The sequence below is a fragment of the Pelodiscus sinensis genome, chromosome 1 (genome assembly GCF_052426305.1).
Source record: "Pelodiscus sinensis isolate ZL-2025 chromosome 1, ASM5242630v1, whole genome shotgun sequence".
Classification (NCBI taxonomy): Eukaryota; Metazoa; Chordata; order Testudines; family Trionychidae; genus Pelodiscus; species Pelodiscus sinensis.
Genome location: NC_143052.1, coordinates 165,751,668 through 165,767,924, shown reverse-complemented (window position 1 = coordinate 165,767,924; position 16,257 = coordinate 165,751,668). Strand labels below are relative to the sequence as shown.

The following is a 16,257-nucleotide window of genomic DNA, read 5'->3' as shown; positions in this document are numbered from 1 at the left end:
TAGGCAAAAGCCTTTGGGAAATTTACTAACCGTACACCACAGTATTTATAGGTATTCCCCAGCTACTCCATTTCTCTTAGTTGTGCACTGTCTCTTGACTAGTATTTCAGTATGAACTTGAAATGCAGGAACTTTTCTTAGGCTATGTCTAGATGGCAGGCTTCTTTCGGAAAAAGCTTTTCCGGAAGAGATCTTCTGGAAAAACTTATTTTGAAAGAGAGCATCTACTCAGCAAAAGTGCAACGAAAAAGCAATGTGATTTTTCAAAAGATAGCGTCCACATTGATTAGACGCTATTTCGCATTTAAGTTGTGATTACTCTGGACGGAGTGACTACCAGGGCACCTGTATTATTTCCTGGAAGCCTCTTCTTTCAAAAGAACTCCCTCTTGTGTGTCCACACATGCCTTTTGCTGAAAAAGCTTTTTCGGAAAAAGGAGTCTTCCTTGTAGAATGAGGTTTACCGCTGTTGGAAAACCCCCTCCATTCTTTCGACTTTCTGTCGAAAGACCTCAGTGGCAGTGTGGACGCAAGTATTATTTTTCTGGAAAACAGCTGTTTTTCCAGAAAAATGCTGCAGTGTAGATGCACCCTTAGTGATTTGTTCTCCACACTTTTCCTCTTGTTACTTCATCTGCTATTTTTTCCAGTTCCTAAACTCCAGTTTCCATTCCACTGCAGTGGAGTGGAGTAGACAAAAAATACTCCAAACAAACAAACAAACAAACAAACAAACAAACAAACAAACAAACCAAAACTAGTATTTTGTACCACTCTACTAATAGCCATGCACAAAGACTCTAATAAAGCTTCTTCAGGTTTAAATTTTTGAACACAGGAACTCTACAATTTTCCAGAGCAGCTGCCTTCATATCAGCCATTAGATGAATTAGCTTTCCTTAAATTACAGCTGCGTGCTTTCATATGCCAGATTTGTCAGAGGGCCCACTGTCTTATACCTCAACAACCCAAAAGCGGTGGACAGTTTTCTTGGCAATATTCTGTTTGTGAATGAGTAGTGATCCAAACAGGTCCAATCCAGGCATGAAATATATGAGGGGGCAAAATGTTGGTTTGCCTATCATTTTAATCTCTCTCTCTCTCTCCAAATGCTGGCCTGCTTTCACCTGAGGCCTGGTTCTTCGTCCATACTGACAGGAGGCAATATACTGACAGATTCTATTATGTCCCATGTTCTAAGTATTTCTTCATGGAGGATTTCTGGAATGATTTTCCTCAGAGCTACTGAAAGTATTAATAAGATCAACTCCAAAAAGAAGTCCAAAATCAGAAGCTTTTTAAAAAAAAAAATCTGGTAGATGCAGTCCAAGAGGAAGCCTCCTTCAAGAAAAAGCCACCTTCAGAAGACTAAGACAAGGATGGGATGGATTGTCAGACATACATTTTAGGAGAAATTAAATAGAGAAGCCAAAATCTTTACTTTGCTTTGTAAACAGATAGTTGCTAAACCAGATTGGAAATATGTGGTAGCAATGAGAATCCAGAACGTAGACTAGTGAGTAAAAATAAAAATATATATTGGACAACAATAGGAGAGCAAACTAGGATTCCTCAATGGATTGCAATACTCTCTAGCTAAAGACTGTGTCTGCTGAGGTACACAAGTCTAGTTTGTAATATATGATAAAAGGTGTTTGTTTAACTAAAGTGGCTGCTTTGCATATTTCTTTGTGCATGCATCCCGTTCCATCTATAGTACACAACAATTTCATATGATTTTATTTGAATTCTGCTCTCAAACAGCATCTTCTCTGCCTGCCAGGAGTTTGACTCTGTAGTTTTCTCCATCATGGATGAGATGCTTATGGCTTCAGATCCTCTTTTTAGACAGGCTCAGATTGCTAGGAAAATATGTAACTTGTGCTATGTTTTTTTCTTTTCAGCACAGAGACTAGAGTGAAAAAGGAGGAAGCATGATTTGTGAGCACAGAGAGTGTATTCTACTTGGAGATAAATAAGGATGAGATGTACAGAACAATATCTTTGTGGAATATGGTGCATGGCTCTTCTGTGGAGAGAGGAATGTACAGAGAGGAAATAAAGCAACCCATATTGTAGAAACATAAAGTCTTCATATTAGCACATGAAGTGCAAGGTTTACCCAACTTGTGGGAAAAAGATTACTTGGAGTTGCATAAATTTTACGCTGCTTTGATAGATCTAGGAACACATGGATTGGAATAGAGAAACTGTCCATGAGTTCTCCCACCAATTTTGTGAGAATTGAAGGACACTGCTTCAAGGTCAAAATATTAGGGGTACATCTATATTTATCAGAAGATCGATGCTCCAGAGGTCGATCTGGCATTAGGTTTAGCGTGTCTAGTATAGACCTAAATTAACAGAGAGGTAGCCGTGTTAGTCTGATCTCGGTAAAACAAAAAAAAAGCAGTCATGTAGCACTTTAAAGACTAACAAGATGATTTATTAGCTGATGAGCTTTCGTGGGGCAGACCCACTTCCTCAGATCATATTCTGAAAGTGAAATAGCATGACCATTATATAACAGAGGAAATATTCTGAGGGCAGCTCCCCCCGGTGTCCAGTACTCCTCCTTTTGCAAGGTGTAAGGGAAGCTGATGGGAATGTTCACTCTCATCGGTCTCCTGCCATGTGGATGCTGCCAAGGCTCGGTTTAAGGTAAGCCAACTCTAGCTACGCAGTTTACGTAGCTGGAGTTGCATACCTTAAGCTGACCTTCCTGATCTAGCGTAAGCCAGACCTATAAGTATGAGCCTAAGGAAGGTCCATATTTTTTGCCACTGGAAGAAACTTTTATTTCTGTTCTTTATGTTAGCATCATGCCTAAAAGCTAAGCCAGATGTCCGTAGTTTCTCTTAATGGATTATTCCTGGCTTATAAGGGAATATTTATGACTTGTAGTGAGTAATATAATGGACTTATAATTTTCTATTCAAGAACCACATTGCTAAGTTCAGGTTTCTCAAGTCTTTTCCAGGTATCAAACTTCTGAGTGAAGGAAATCCTGGTCATTTGGGAAAATTAGTTTCCTCCTAGCATCTTAACTAGTTCAGAAAACCAATTATGTCTTGATCAGTAAGGTGCTATGAGATGACTATTGTCCTCGCTTTATTTTCTTCATTACTCAAGGCAGAAAGAGGGATCAGAGAAAAGGCATTTTGTAAGATATTTGGACAAAGATATGAGAGAATCTACTGTGGGATCTTCCCTTGAGTTAACTTTAATGCCTGGATAAGGACTGACAACTTCAAAAGCCCTAATTAACTCATCAAATTTTGTGCTTGTTACACTGTCCTGATGTACTAGATATAAATAACTGCCAAGTGGAATAGCTGTACAAGGTGATGGTGCAGGATAGTCATGCCAGGAAAATATCAACCAACAGAAACTACTGACCCTAGCGTAGCTTTTAGGCATGATGCTAACAAAAAGCAGAAAAATCAAAGTTTTTCACAATGACAAAAAATATGAAATGTGCTTAGGCTGGTCTATTCATAGTTTTGTCAGTGTTTTGCCCTTGAGGCTATGTCCTCAGTTTGCAATAAATTTGTGGGACAAGTCATGGACCACTTCTCTACTCCACGTTTTACTAAATCAATCAGCCACTGCTGATTTACATGACATCACAGTTAAGCTGTCCATTTAGACAAGAATGTATTATTTCCAGAAGACTTACTGAAGGGCTTTCAGGTCCAGCCTTGCTAATCAAACCTCCAGGATGCTGATGTCAATCTCTGCTCCATTGAGAGTCAAAGTCTTTAGGAAACTGATAACAGCTTGTGTAGCCGAGGAGCACACATTGGGAAGGGAAATTTTGCTGTCGTCGCTGGGCGAATGCCACAGTTCAACTGTACTGACAATAGAGATGGAGCTCCAAGTCTTCTTGGGCTACAGTCACATGCTCTAATGGAGTAACCTTTTCTTATGTCCCAAACTGAACCATTAACTTTTCTGTTCTTTAAGGATACAACCATGACTCTAATGACTCAAACCAATCAACCAATTATCCAATTACCAAAAACAAAGACAGGCAGGAAAATCTCTGCCCCCTCAATAAATAAAAGAGTCTAAAGAAGAAAATATATCACAGTAGAATTCTAGCTACCTCTGCTATCCTGAATGACTGGAAATGCACTTGGTGAGATACCTGGAACTTGAAGACAGAGGGAAATGAAGAAATGTGTACTCCCAATTCAACTGTTACAATGGGATACAGATTGATATCAGTGAAGTTGGGCCTACTCTCCATTAGCTGGAATTCGCTCATTATTTATAGTGTAAATAAGGTTCCCTCACATGACAACCTAGCTTTCTTTCCATAATATATATTACAGGTTTCCCATTGGCTGGAAATTCTGTGCAACTGAATTGCCTCTGGGGTGTGATGCAGAGGGATTTTAAATTATAGGTAAAATGGTTTATGAATCCAAACTAATTTTGTGAAGCTAACTTTTATTTTTAGAGGTTCATGAAGGCATTCTTCAGGCCTTCTCTATTAATGAAGTCTGACATACAGCACTTTCTGCTTCTCTGCAGTTCTTCTAGTCTCAAAAAAGAACTCAAATGCAGGAAAGAGTGAGGCAGACGGCATGTCAAGTCCATTTATAATGCTGTTTGTGGAGAGTTTGAAAGCAAAAGGCTTTGTGTATTTTGCTATGCTTTAGCACTATTAAGTACAGAACAGCTGCCTTTGTGGATAAAGGCTATTATTGTTCAACTCGCTACCCAGTGAGAATGATTGACCATACAGACATAAAAATATCTGGCACATGTGCTGTAGTCTAAATCATGTCATGGTTTTACAATGATTTCCATTATTATTGTACAATGCTACAATGAAAAAGGCAGACACGTAATAAAATTAAAGTTCTATGAAACATATGGAACAACTGCTCCATAGTTATAGCTATTAATATCTATATAACAGATCAAGCAGTTGAAAACTTTCTAAGGTTTTATGATTTTTCTACATGAAATAAGGCAAAATTCCTATTTTTGATTCAATGGGCTATCATTTCTGTGTGGTTTTAACCAAATGTAACTTGACTCAAGAATAAAAGCAATAAGTAATTCTGTATGTGTTCCTCCAGCCATCATTATATTCAGTGGGAGGGTTTAAGAAATACACAAGGGAAACATATTTACAATGGAATAAATTAAAAAGCTCCCTGAGTCCCATATATAGAATATTAATGCTGGAAGTGGTGTATATCAAGAACTTTGACACTGGATATATTAGACTTTCTTTTAATTTTTTCCATTGTGCTCAAAAGCTTTCAGTAAATGTCAGCAACACTTTGAAAGACTGACAGTGAGTAGGTCTTCAAATAATCACTCTTTGGTTTAAAAATCAAAGAGACGTACAAACCTGGCCTGCAAAACACTAGTCATATTATGGTAGCTGATGTGAATTCAGCAAGACAAACAGAATAGTTATTACAGTAGCATTACATTAGATCGGTTCTGCACTGTGGTCACAAACCACTTGAACTGAAAACACTGTAAGGAGTAGGCATTTTTGTTTCTGATCCCTATGATGGGAACTCATAAATCTTTGCGCATTCTGGAAGGATACTCTATTAATTAGAATATGCTGTGTACCTGTGTAATCATTTTCATTTCTGTGGTACAGAGGAATGTTTTTGAAATGAGCACCTGTTCTTAACGTTAGTAATCATCACAAAAGGAGTTAAAATGTTATTGTACTGAAAAGACGGTTTCTCAGCATGGAATTTCTAAAAAACACAAGCATACTCAATTTCTTATTCTCCTTCTATATATTATCTGTTGTAAGTCAAGTGTTCTCCAGATTCAAGAATTTCTCACTTACGGAAAAAAAGTGTTCTTCATTATAGCCAACAAGTTTACTTTCATAGCATAATGCACTTCAGCATTACTGTGAGAGGCTTAAACCTTGAAAACAAGGTCAGTTCCTTTTCAGACGGTAAAGTTCAATAACACAATTAAGTATCTCAAGTATAAATAGGGTGCTTTATCCTTTCACTCATGGAATTTCCACTGAAGGGAGTTCCAGCCTCATGAGCACCTATCTGCATGGATCTCTGGTAAGACAGTTTTCAGGTTTAAAATAATGTTGGTGGATCACTGGATACCAATATGTATTAAAAATGTACAATATCAACTTAATATTCCTCAACACTGCATGCTTCATCACAAAAATGTGTAAAAATGCCATTAAGATGATGCTGGTAAACTTTTCAATGAACAAAAGAAAGATAACAGAAAAAACATTAAAAATCTGAACAGTGATTCACATTTGAGAAGATGTGAACATTAACAGTATAGCACAAGTTATCCCATGTCTCCCATTTTAAGAAGACCACAAGAAATTAATTTTACATGCTAAAAAGGCAGCATTTTATGAATTTGCTACTGAAGGAATAACCTGTCAATAAAAAGGAAACTCACAAGTTTGTTAAGAGTTTTAAGGAAACAGAAGAAATCAATATATTGCCAAATGACCAAATAATTCAAAACCAACTTGTAGCAGTTCCCCACCCCCATGCTTTATGAAAACTGGCTTATAAATATAAATATGCATAACTTTGAGATGCTTTAGACAAAATACCTCATGCAACCTATCAATTTTAATGCAACCTAATCAATTTTAATCAGTTTGCTGGATCTGTATATCCTATGTTGGTGGACATATTGTTCCTGGATATAAAGTTAGAAATATGAAGTATGAGACTTTATAATTTTAAACAAGAGCCATTACTGGTACTCCAGAAGACTTAATGACTGCATGATCAACTTAATGACCTGTAAATAGCCTTGTTTTCCTGTAAGACAGACTAGTAAGATATGTGGCCATAGCACCTGGTATAGGGTTTTCATTTTCAACCCAGGTAATTTTCCATGGAAGGGGGAATGTAGAATAAAAAATTCCTGTGCTGGGAAGAAGACTAATTCTGCAAGAGAAAGCTATCAGCACTTAGTATTTGGCTGGCGTGACACAGTCTAAAGATGGCTGGGGACCTAAGGTATGATTAAAGAAGTTGTCTGTGACCTGAAGATTATGCTGAAAGCAAGAACAGCTCTTTAAGAATCTACTTGCAATACATTTTTTAGTGAATTAGAGCTAGCTATTCATCTTCCAGTGGGGGGTTTCTGTGATCGCACCCCGTCACAAGCTAGTTCATGTGAAATTGCTAAATGACTGACTAAATGTTCAATAAGGGTGATCACAAACACAATATAAAGACTTGCAGATGATCCAGTTATGTCAGAATGGATTTTACATGGAAAATGACCAAAGGTTTAATATGGTTCATATACATGTTTACATTTTTTAAAAAAAGCCTGTCTTTGCAAATTTACACTGGGATTGTGAGTGGGTATGATGGTGTTCACAAGCACCTCACAAAGGCCAAGGCAAGAAAAGAACTGGAGCAGTATTGGGTTAGGAAAGCTCTACCCCTTAACTCTGCCAAGCATGTTCCTGGGGAAAGGAGCAGTACAAAAAGAGTTCCAGCAGCCCAGGTAGTGGGGAAGGGAAAAATCGATTTCCAGAAGGAGAAGCACTTACTGTGGTGACCCTGCTGTGAGCTTCCTCCGCATCTCCTTATAGAGACCATTACAGATACAGGGAAAACTGGAGGGCACAGAGGGCTGCCTACAACAGGCCTGAGACCCAAAGACTATAGGTAAACAGCAGCTGTGCCCCAAACTGAGACTCTAGATGGGGTAGGAAGAGGCTGGGGAAGGTGAAAAATCAATTTTTGTTAATATACATTAAACAATATATAATAGAGTCCCTCCTTCTAGCCCCAACCAACCTCCATCAGACCCAATGGAAATGGAATGCTTTACATTTGCTGTTACTCCACTCACTTTAGCTTTGTATGCTTTATCCATAATCAGTAATTTCAGAGTGGGAATTTTTCTTTTGCTGGGAACAAGTAATAAAACTACAGCTCTTTCTACTTGCCTCTTAAGTATTGTATAAAATACCTTATAGCTATGGGTGCAAATCATTTAGGATTTTAAAAAATAGTTATAAATTCCCCCACTCAGCAGTGTTAAATTATTAAAAGTGTTGCATATATCAATATAGCTTATTTTATACACATTTGAATGAATTCACGGTTTGTTTACACACTGAACTGAGAGAGACTTGAGCAGCAGGTCTTCACCATTAGGCATGATGGACAGACCATTCTGCTTCCGTGAGGAAAAACCAAATGGGGACAAAAAGGAGAAAAAAGCTGGCTGATAAAGAAATCTGTCTTGTTTAGGCATTACTTAAAAACCTTGAAAGAAGATTACATTTTAAAAACACAGCCTAGTTATCCAAAACCACACACACTAATAATGAAAGAAAACAACCAATCCAGACTATAATGTCTGAAGCACAAATGAGATTGAAACAGGAATAAAACAAACGAAGTTGACTCAACTTAATAAACTGTTCAAATTAGATAAGAGACACTCACAGTTGTTGTGTAAGCAGCTTCAGGATCATCCTCTAACACTCGTGACAGACCAAAATCAGAGACTTTACACATGAGGTTACTGTTGACTAAAATATTACGGGCTGCCAGATCACGATGTACATAGCCCATATCTGAGAGATACTTCATGCCAGATGCAATTCCACGAAGCATGCCAACCAGCTGGATGACTGTGAAGTGTCCATCATGCTTCTGAAAGTAAGAAAGTGCACAGTATAAGTTCAAGGATAGTTTTGATGGATTTAACACTATATAAACTGCAATTTGCACTTAAAAATTCATTATAGATGTAGGGTCCAATCCTGCAGTCCCAATCCAGGCAGAAATCCCAATGCAAACACACTTTTATCATTTGCTTGTATTCACAATGTTAGTTGGTCCTCCTTCTTCCTCATCCTCCTGTTACTGCAACTTGTCAGTTCTCCACCTACTCTCTTTCTCTCTAACTATTATTTCGGTCACCTTCTTTTCTACATCTCTCCCCTCCATCAAACCCTGCTTCCAATCCAATAATTACATTATCTCCCCAACCTTCAGTCCCTAGTGCCTCTTCCCTTCAAATTCCCTGAAACCTAAAATCAATTTTTGTTAATACAATGAAACAATATATAGCAAACTCTCTCTTCCTGCCCCCCCAGTTAACCTCCCCCCGACCCAATGGAAATCAGATGCTCGATAGCTGCTATTACTCCACTCACTTTGGCTTTGTATGCTGTATCCCTTTGTTTTGTCAAAAATAGCTAAATGCAGCCTGAAGGCTTGGCACACATATAGTATTAATCAGTAATTTCAGAGTGGGCGCTGTTATTTTTCTTTTGCTGGGAATAAGAAATAAAACTGCAACTCTTTCTACTTGCATCCTAACTATTGTATAAGCTACCTAGTAGCTATGGGTGCAAATCATTTTGTATCTTTAAAAATAGTACTATATTCTCCCACCCTTCAGTGTTAATTGATTAGGAGAGCAGCATAAGTCAATACTGCTGATTTTCTCCAAGTTTGAATGCAAGTCAACACTGCTGATTTTCTCCAAGTTTGAATGTAATAGTTTGTAACCCTCCCTTAGACTTATGGTGCAGACACACACGTGTTATTTCCAATTGTATTTTGGAGTTATTAAAAATGCTTTGGAGTCTAACTCTCAATATCGCTCTGTAATCAGCTCTTATACAGGCAGTCCCCGGGTTACATGGATCTGACTTACATCGGATCCCTACTTACAAATGGGGTGAGGCAACCCCGCACTAGCTGCTTCCCCCCAGCAGACCAGGGAGACGCGAAGCTAGTGCCCCCCCCCCCCCCAGCAGACCAGGGAGACGTGGAGCGGCTTTTCTCAGCAGACACCTCAGCTTGAGAATAAAGGACTGAGGGAAGTGAGGTGTGGGAGAATAAAACTGAGCTCTGGAGAAATGTTTGGCTAGAGTTTCCCCTACAATATGTACCAGTTCCGACTTACATACAAATTCAACTTAAGAACAAACCTACAGTCCCTATCTTGTACGTAACCCGGGGACTGCCTGTATGCACTGAAACTCCAAAATGTGTCCATTTAGGTCAGGGGTCAGCAATCTTTTCAAACCAAAGAACCACAGTACATAAAAATTCAGAACAAGTGGTCAATAAAAAGCCGTATAAGAATTCCCATTTGCATGACTGAAAACATACAATGTAGCATTATTGATAACTGACATGATTAATAATAGCATAAAGGAAACATTGTACTCACAGACTTTATTTAATGAGACTTCTGCTGCAGCATCTTTTTGCACATTTCATTGAAGTTTACATCATAACTGGTCAAACCCAGGTTCATGCACACGTTCAGGCTGTCTTCTATCAATCTTAAGGCAGAGGGCTGGGGATGTGGGGGTGCAGGAGTCTGCGTTGGGTTGTCTGAGGGGCCCAGGGCAGAGGGTTTGGGTGTATGATGGGCTCAGAGTTGGTGTGTGTGTGTGTGTGTGTGTGTGTGTGTGTGTGTGTGTAGGAGTGTTATGGCAAGGGACTGGGGAAATGGGGGGCAGGAGTCTGGAGATGTGGGGGTATGCATGGCTCAGGGCAGGGGGTTCAGGTGTATGATGGGCTCAGGGTTGGTGTATGTGGGGGTGCAGCAGTGTTAAGATGCTATGGCTAGATGGGCTCTGGGCCCCAACTGGGGCTTTGTTGGCCAGGCTTCACTTTTCAATAAAGTAAAATATTATGTCCAACACAAAAGGTTTCAACACTGTCTTTATTTATAGCAGGAGTGGGGAACCTATTTTGGGTCTATGGCCACTGACCCACAGAAAAATCAGTTGGGACCACGTAAGTGAGCAACAACAACAACAAAAACCCCTCCCAAAATCCCCAGACCTCACTGATATGACCCCCGAGACCCTCACTCCTCTGATGCTCAAGACACATGGTTGGGGGAGGGGCAGGGAGGACTGCGGTTCAAGGTCTTAGGCCAGATTTACTCTTCTAGGGTTCCAGGGTTAGTGGATTTTGTGGGCCTCCCATGGCTCTGGATTGGGGCCAAAATGAGGGGTTAAGTGTGCGGGACAGGGCTGCCAATGAATGGGATAGGGATGGAGGGCAGGATCTGAGTAGAAAGTGAGGTACAGGAAGGGGTGAGGGTGCAAGGTCTGGGTAGGAGGTAGGGTGCAGGAGCAGGCTGGGAATAGGGTGTCTGGCCAGAAGGAGGGGGCAGGAGCAAGGAAGGGTGGAGGAGCAGGATGGTGGTGGATAGAGTGTCTGGCCTGGGGGAGGTGCAGGAGCAAGGGAGGGTGCAGAAGCAGGATGGGGGTAGGGTGTGTGACTGGCAGGGAGGGTGCAGGAGCAGGCTGGGGGTGCAGGGTCTCAGCAGAGGGAATGAGTGAGTGGGCTGGGGGTGTGGGATTTTGGCGGAGTGAGAGGGATGGAGGTGAGGAGTCTCAGCGGGAGATGAGTGAGGGGACTGAGGTTGCAGGGTCTCGGCATGAGGGGGTGGGGGCACTTGTTTTCATGCGCACGCACCGTAGCTTAGGCACCGCCTCCCACTTTCCCAATTGGCCAGATTCTGGCCAACTGGAGCAGTGGGTAAAGCCTCCAGCAAGCACATCCCTGCACTGCTGTCCCCAGCCAGGGGAGGGAGAAGGGAAGTGGCAGTGTGGGTGCTTCCCCACAAGCCAGATCTCGCGTGGATCCTCGGGGATTCCCCACCCTGCAGAAAGCTGGCACTGGCGCTCTGATCTTGCAGGGGGCAAGAGGCTGGAGCACCAACATGGTCTTCCTGCTGTGGGGGGAGCATAGGAGGGGCTGAGTTGGAGCAGCAGAAAAGCCATATTTGGCTCACGAGCCATACGTTGCCAACCCCTGTTTTAGGTCAAAAACGACCCACAGGGTGGACATATGATCAGATTTTTACAGCTTGTAGTTGTGAGTCTCCAAACAAAGCAGACTCAATTCAAGCAAGTTGTGTGTACTGGTTTTGCTCTTTAATGTCTGTAATTTTATAATGTGCTTTGGGAGCAAAGGGAGTGGCATGTGATAAACATTAATTCTGAGAACAAGTACATTTCACAATTACTTTTCTTCCAGATACCCTGTAATTACCCTAGCTCAGAGGTCACCAACCAGTAGATCGGGATCTACTGGTAGATCTTGGCGCCTCAGACAGGTGATCTTGACAGGTTTGGCCAAGAGGTTATCAATCCCAGCACTTCAGCTGCCCTTCCCCTCCCCAATTGTTGCACATCTCCTGCCCTTTGCCTTGGAGCTGTCCCTTCAGGAGACTCTTCTTTCTGAGCAGGGCAGGGGAGGAAGAAGAGGGGGCACTGATGTCAAGGTACCCCACTCCCACCCTGTATTCTATCTCCACAGAGCAGAGAGGGGGCACAAGAGGACTTGGGATGGAGTTTTCTGGCTGCTTTTGGGAGTAGTGCAGGGCCAGAACAGGGGTAAGTCTGCCCCACTGTGCCACCACCGAAGAGCAACCTGAGGTAAGCAGTGCCCAGCTGGTGCCCACATCCCAAAACCCTACTCCAGTCATGAACTCCATCCTGCACCCCAAGTCCCTGCCCAGCTCTGAGCACCCCTGCATCCAAACACCCTCCCACAGCCTGCACCTAGAACCCCCTCGGACATCCCAAATGCCTGGCCCAGGCTCAGCTCAGAGCCCTTCACGCTCCATATTCCTTAATCCAAGACCAGAGCCTGCATCCCAACCCTGTGCCCCAGACTGGTGAACATGAGGAAGGGTAATGGAGGGAGGGAGAGAGGGAGGATGGAATGAGCAGGAGAGGGGGCCTCACAGGAGCATAAAGGAGGCGGGGCAAAGGTATTTGGGTTTGAGGTAGATCTTGGATTGCATTTAAACTCGAAAAGTGATCTCATGCTTAAAAAGGTTGGAGACCCCTGCCTTAGCTGTTTCAACACTGTGCTGCCTACATGTCCTCAGCTCTGCTATCACAGAAGTCAATGCCAATCTCTCAAAGAACCATATCGCATCTACATAGACAGCTGATTCCTCTTCTGTCCTGCCCAACTGCATCTACAGTCAGGCTGGTCCATAGTTAACAGTAAGGGCATTAGGCCGTTAGTAGGATCTTCTTAAAGGGGCCACATTGCATCAGAGGGAATCTCCCAGATGAAAACTCAATGATGGGGTATAATGGATAGGAGGATTTTTGACCAGCACCTGGTGGCAAAGGAGTTAAGCTCAGGTAGCTAGAAAGGGTGTTGGCCAGAGGGCTGGGAGAACCAATCAAAATAGAGTGCTGGAATTTGAAGTGTAAAAGGTACCTTGCCTGCTTTCTTTGTGTGGGAGAGTTAAACCAGGAGTTGAGAGACATAGAAAGATTTAAACCCAGGCAGGACTAGCCATGACTCCGAGGAATTTGGGCGATGGAAGTGGATTGAACAAAGAGAAGGTTGTGAGTAAACAAAGGGAAAAAAGTGAATCTAGTTGCAATCAGGGTATTTTTCTTTATTTTGTGGTTTGATTTGAACTGCTCTGTGAATCTGTGCCTCTTTTCTCCCTTTACCATCTAAGTATTATTCCCAGAGATTTTCTCTGTGTTTTTAATTGTTTTCCTTAGTTGCTCTGTAACATCTAGCAACCAAGTATGCTTTATCAAGTATATCTTCTGTTTTGTAATAAAAATATTTTTTAAGGCAATGATTTGACTCTTCTGTCCTGGAAGGTCTGTCTGTGTGTGTCTATATGCCTCAGACTGAAAGGTCAGCTACAAGACTGTAGCTTGGTTTTTTTTCTCTTTTCTTTTTTCAAGCTTTTTTGTGACAGAAGAGCTTAGGGTACCCAGGGAGTGGTTTCAAGTGTTCACGCCCAGTTTATAAGGATAAAAATCACTTGATGGTGGCAGTGACCCCCCCCAAAATCTGTGTATTATGATTCTGGGGGAAGATTTTGCCACTGTAGTGTCAAGGTATATTTAAAGTCTTTGCAGGCCCCCACCTTCTGCACTTGGAGAAAATTTCCACTTGTCAATTAGGAGCACAGAGATAAAAGGGGATCTTCTCATTGACTCCAAATCCTCTCCCTCCATAATTAAGGAATCAAGAAACCTACTGGCTATGTCTACACTGGCCCCTTCTTCGGAAGGGACATGCTAATTTTGAACTTGGGAATAGGGAAATCCGCGGGGGATTTAAATATCCCCCGCGGGATTTAAATAAACATGGCCCCGCTTTTTTTCTGGCTTGGGGAAAAGCCGGAAAAAAGCATCTAGACTGGCGCGATCCTCTGGAATAAAGCCCTTTTCCGGAGGATCTCTTATTCCTACTTTGAAGTAGCATGGATGTGACTCTGCATGGCTTCTCAGTGGTGATGTGGGAATGTCAGCTGCCCCACACATGGATTCTAATTCTGGAGATCTTTAAAAGAACTCTTATAGCTTTCAGGGTTTGTAACTACTACACCTCTAAGATTTGAGTCACCTAGGCCTTTTCAAAAATCAGTGTCAAGAACTCAATATATATTGGTTCTCAACTCGTAGAGAAGATGTAGGTTAGTATGGCCCCACCGCTTCATCCTAACATACTCAGTCATCTCCTGATGACCAGGTGAAGAGAGTGCATGTGGTCACCTAGGATTAATTTGCTCCTGCTCCTTATAGTCACAGAAATTTGCTTCTGTATTTGGCTCAATGTGTCTAGAACTGAATGTTTCTCTCCAAATCTTTAGACTCCCACTCTTCTTTATCATTGCTCACTATTCTGTCTCCACCAACGCCCTGGAAAATTCAGGTTAAAAATCTCAGAGGGTATGTCGACACTACCCTTGAGCAATCCACGAGGAGTAACAGTAGTTCGGAATAGGAAGCCTAGTCCGAACTACCTAGTCCGTGCCGCGTGTAGCCGCGCGGCACGGAGTCCGCACTAGCGGACATTTACGGCGCCCGGTGAGATGCAAATGAAGCCCGGAAAATTCAAATCCCGGGCTTCATTTGCAACTCCGGTTGCCTACATTACTACCCTAGTTCGAACTAGGGTGGTAGTGTAGACATACCCAGACTCATCTGCAACCCATGAAGCTCCCCTTCTAAAATCACCTAGTGTCATCTTTTCTACTACTCCCTACTACTAAGTATCTAAACAGGGCCGGCCCGAGCCCTTTTGGCGCATGGGCCAGGGCGCGTGGCACCGCCTCTGGGTGCACGGCGCATGCACGGGCCGGCCCCCCCTAGGGTGCACGGGCCCGCCCCTGGGGCACATGGTGCATGTGTGGGCCAGCTATGGCCTCTGGCGCGCAGCCCGGGGCCTGCCCCTGGGGCACACGGCACATGTGCTGCCCAGCCTGGCCCAGCCAGTGCTGCTGGCGCACGCATTGGGCCGTGCAGGGCCCTGCGGCTGTGGGGGGAAGGGCGCTGCTGGCCGGCACCTTGGGGCCGGTGCTGCAGGATCCGGGCGTGCGGCGCCTGATGGCAGCTGTAAGGGACGCCGCGTGCCCCTTACAGCTGCCATCAGGCGCCCCCCATTGGTTGGCGCCCCGGGCAACTGCCCAGCTTGCCCATGCCTCCGTCTGGCTCTGTATCTAAACACTGTCTAGACAATGAATTTTCTTAAAATATAACCTTATTGTGCTCACCACATTCTGATTTAACTGAGATGCTATGATAAAATTAATCTTTGCACTTCTAACATTCTAATTACATCTCCCCATCCTTGAATCCTTTTATTAATTTCCTCTTCTAATGCATCAAGTTCAAGCTTCTAATCCCCAATTTCTAGTCTCTTCAGAGTTTCACATCTGTCTACATTTTGTCTCTAATTTCATCCTTCTTTACCTCTCACTCCATGGCTGTGTCTAGACTGGCTAGTTTTTTTGGAAAATCAGCCACTTTTCCGGAAAAACTTGCCAGCTGTCTACACTGGCCGCTTGAATTTCCGCAAAAACACTGACTTCCTACTGTAAGAAATCAGTGCTTTTTGCGGAAATACTATGCTGCTCCCGTTTGGGCAAATGTCCCTTTTGCGCAAAAGGGCCAGTGTAGACAGCTGAGATTTGTTTTCCGCAAAAAAGCCCCGATCGCAAAAATGGTGATCGGGGCTTTTTTGTGGAAAAGAGCGTGTAGATTGGCCACGGACGCTTTGCCGCAAAAAGTGCTTTTGCGGAAAAGCGGCCGTACCAATCTAGACGCTCTGTTCCGAAAATGCTTTTAACAGAAAACTTTTCCATTAAAAGCATTTCTAGAAAATCATGCCAGTCTAGACGTAGCCCATATGTTGTTCCCAATCCTCTCCCGTAACTTCTCTTTTTTCTTTCCCACACTTGACTTTGCACCTCATTTCATGCTTCCTCTAC

At 42.6% G+C, this 16,257-nt stretch overlaps 1 protein-coding gene across 1 annotated transcript in view; it reads right to left on the bottom strand.

Moving 5' to 3' along the window:
- The window catches only part of EPHA6 (EPH receptor A6), an 815,765-nt gene that overhangs the window by 95,583 nt on the left and 703,925 nt on the right, over nucleotides 1-16,257 (bottom strand). The window contains exon 14 of the mRNA XM_075908927.2: nucleotides 8,460-8,669. Within this exon, the coding sequence (XP_075765042.2) occupies nucleotides 8,460-8,669 (210 nt within the window). The remainder of the gene's footprint in view (nucleotides 1-8,459; nucleotides 8,670-16,257) is intronic.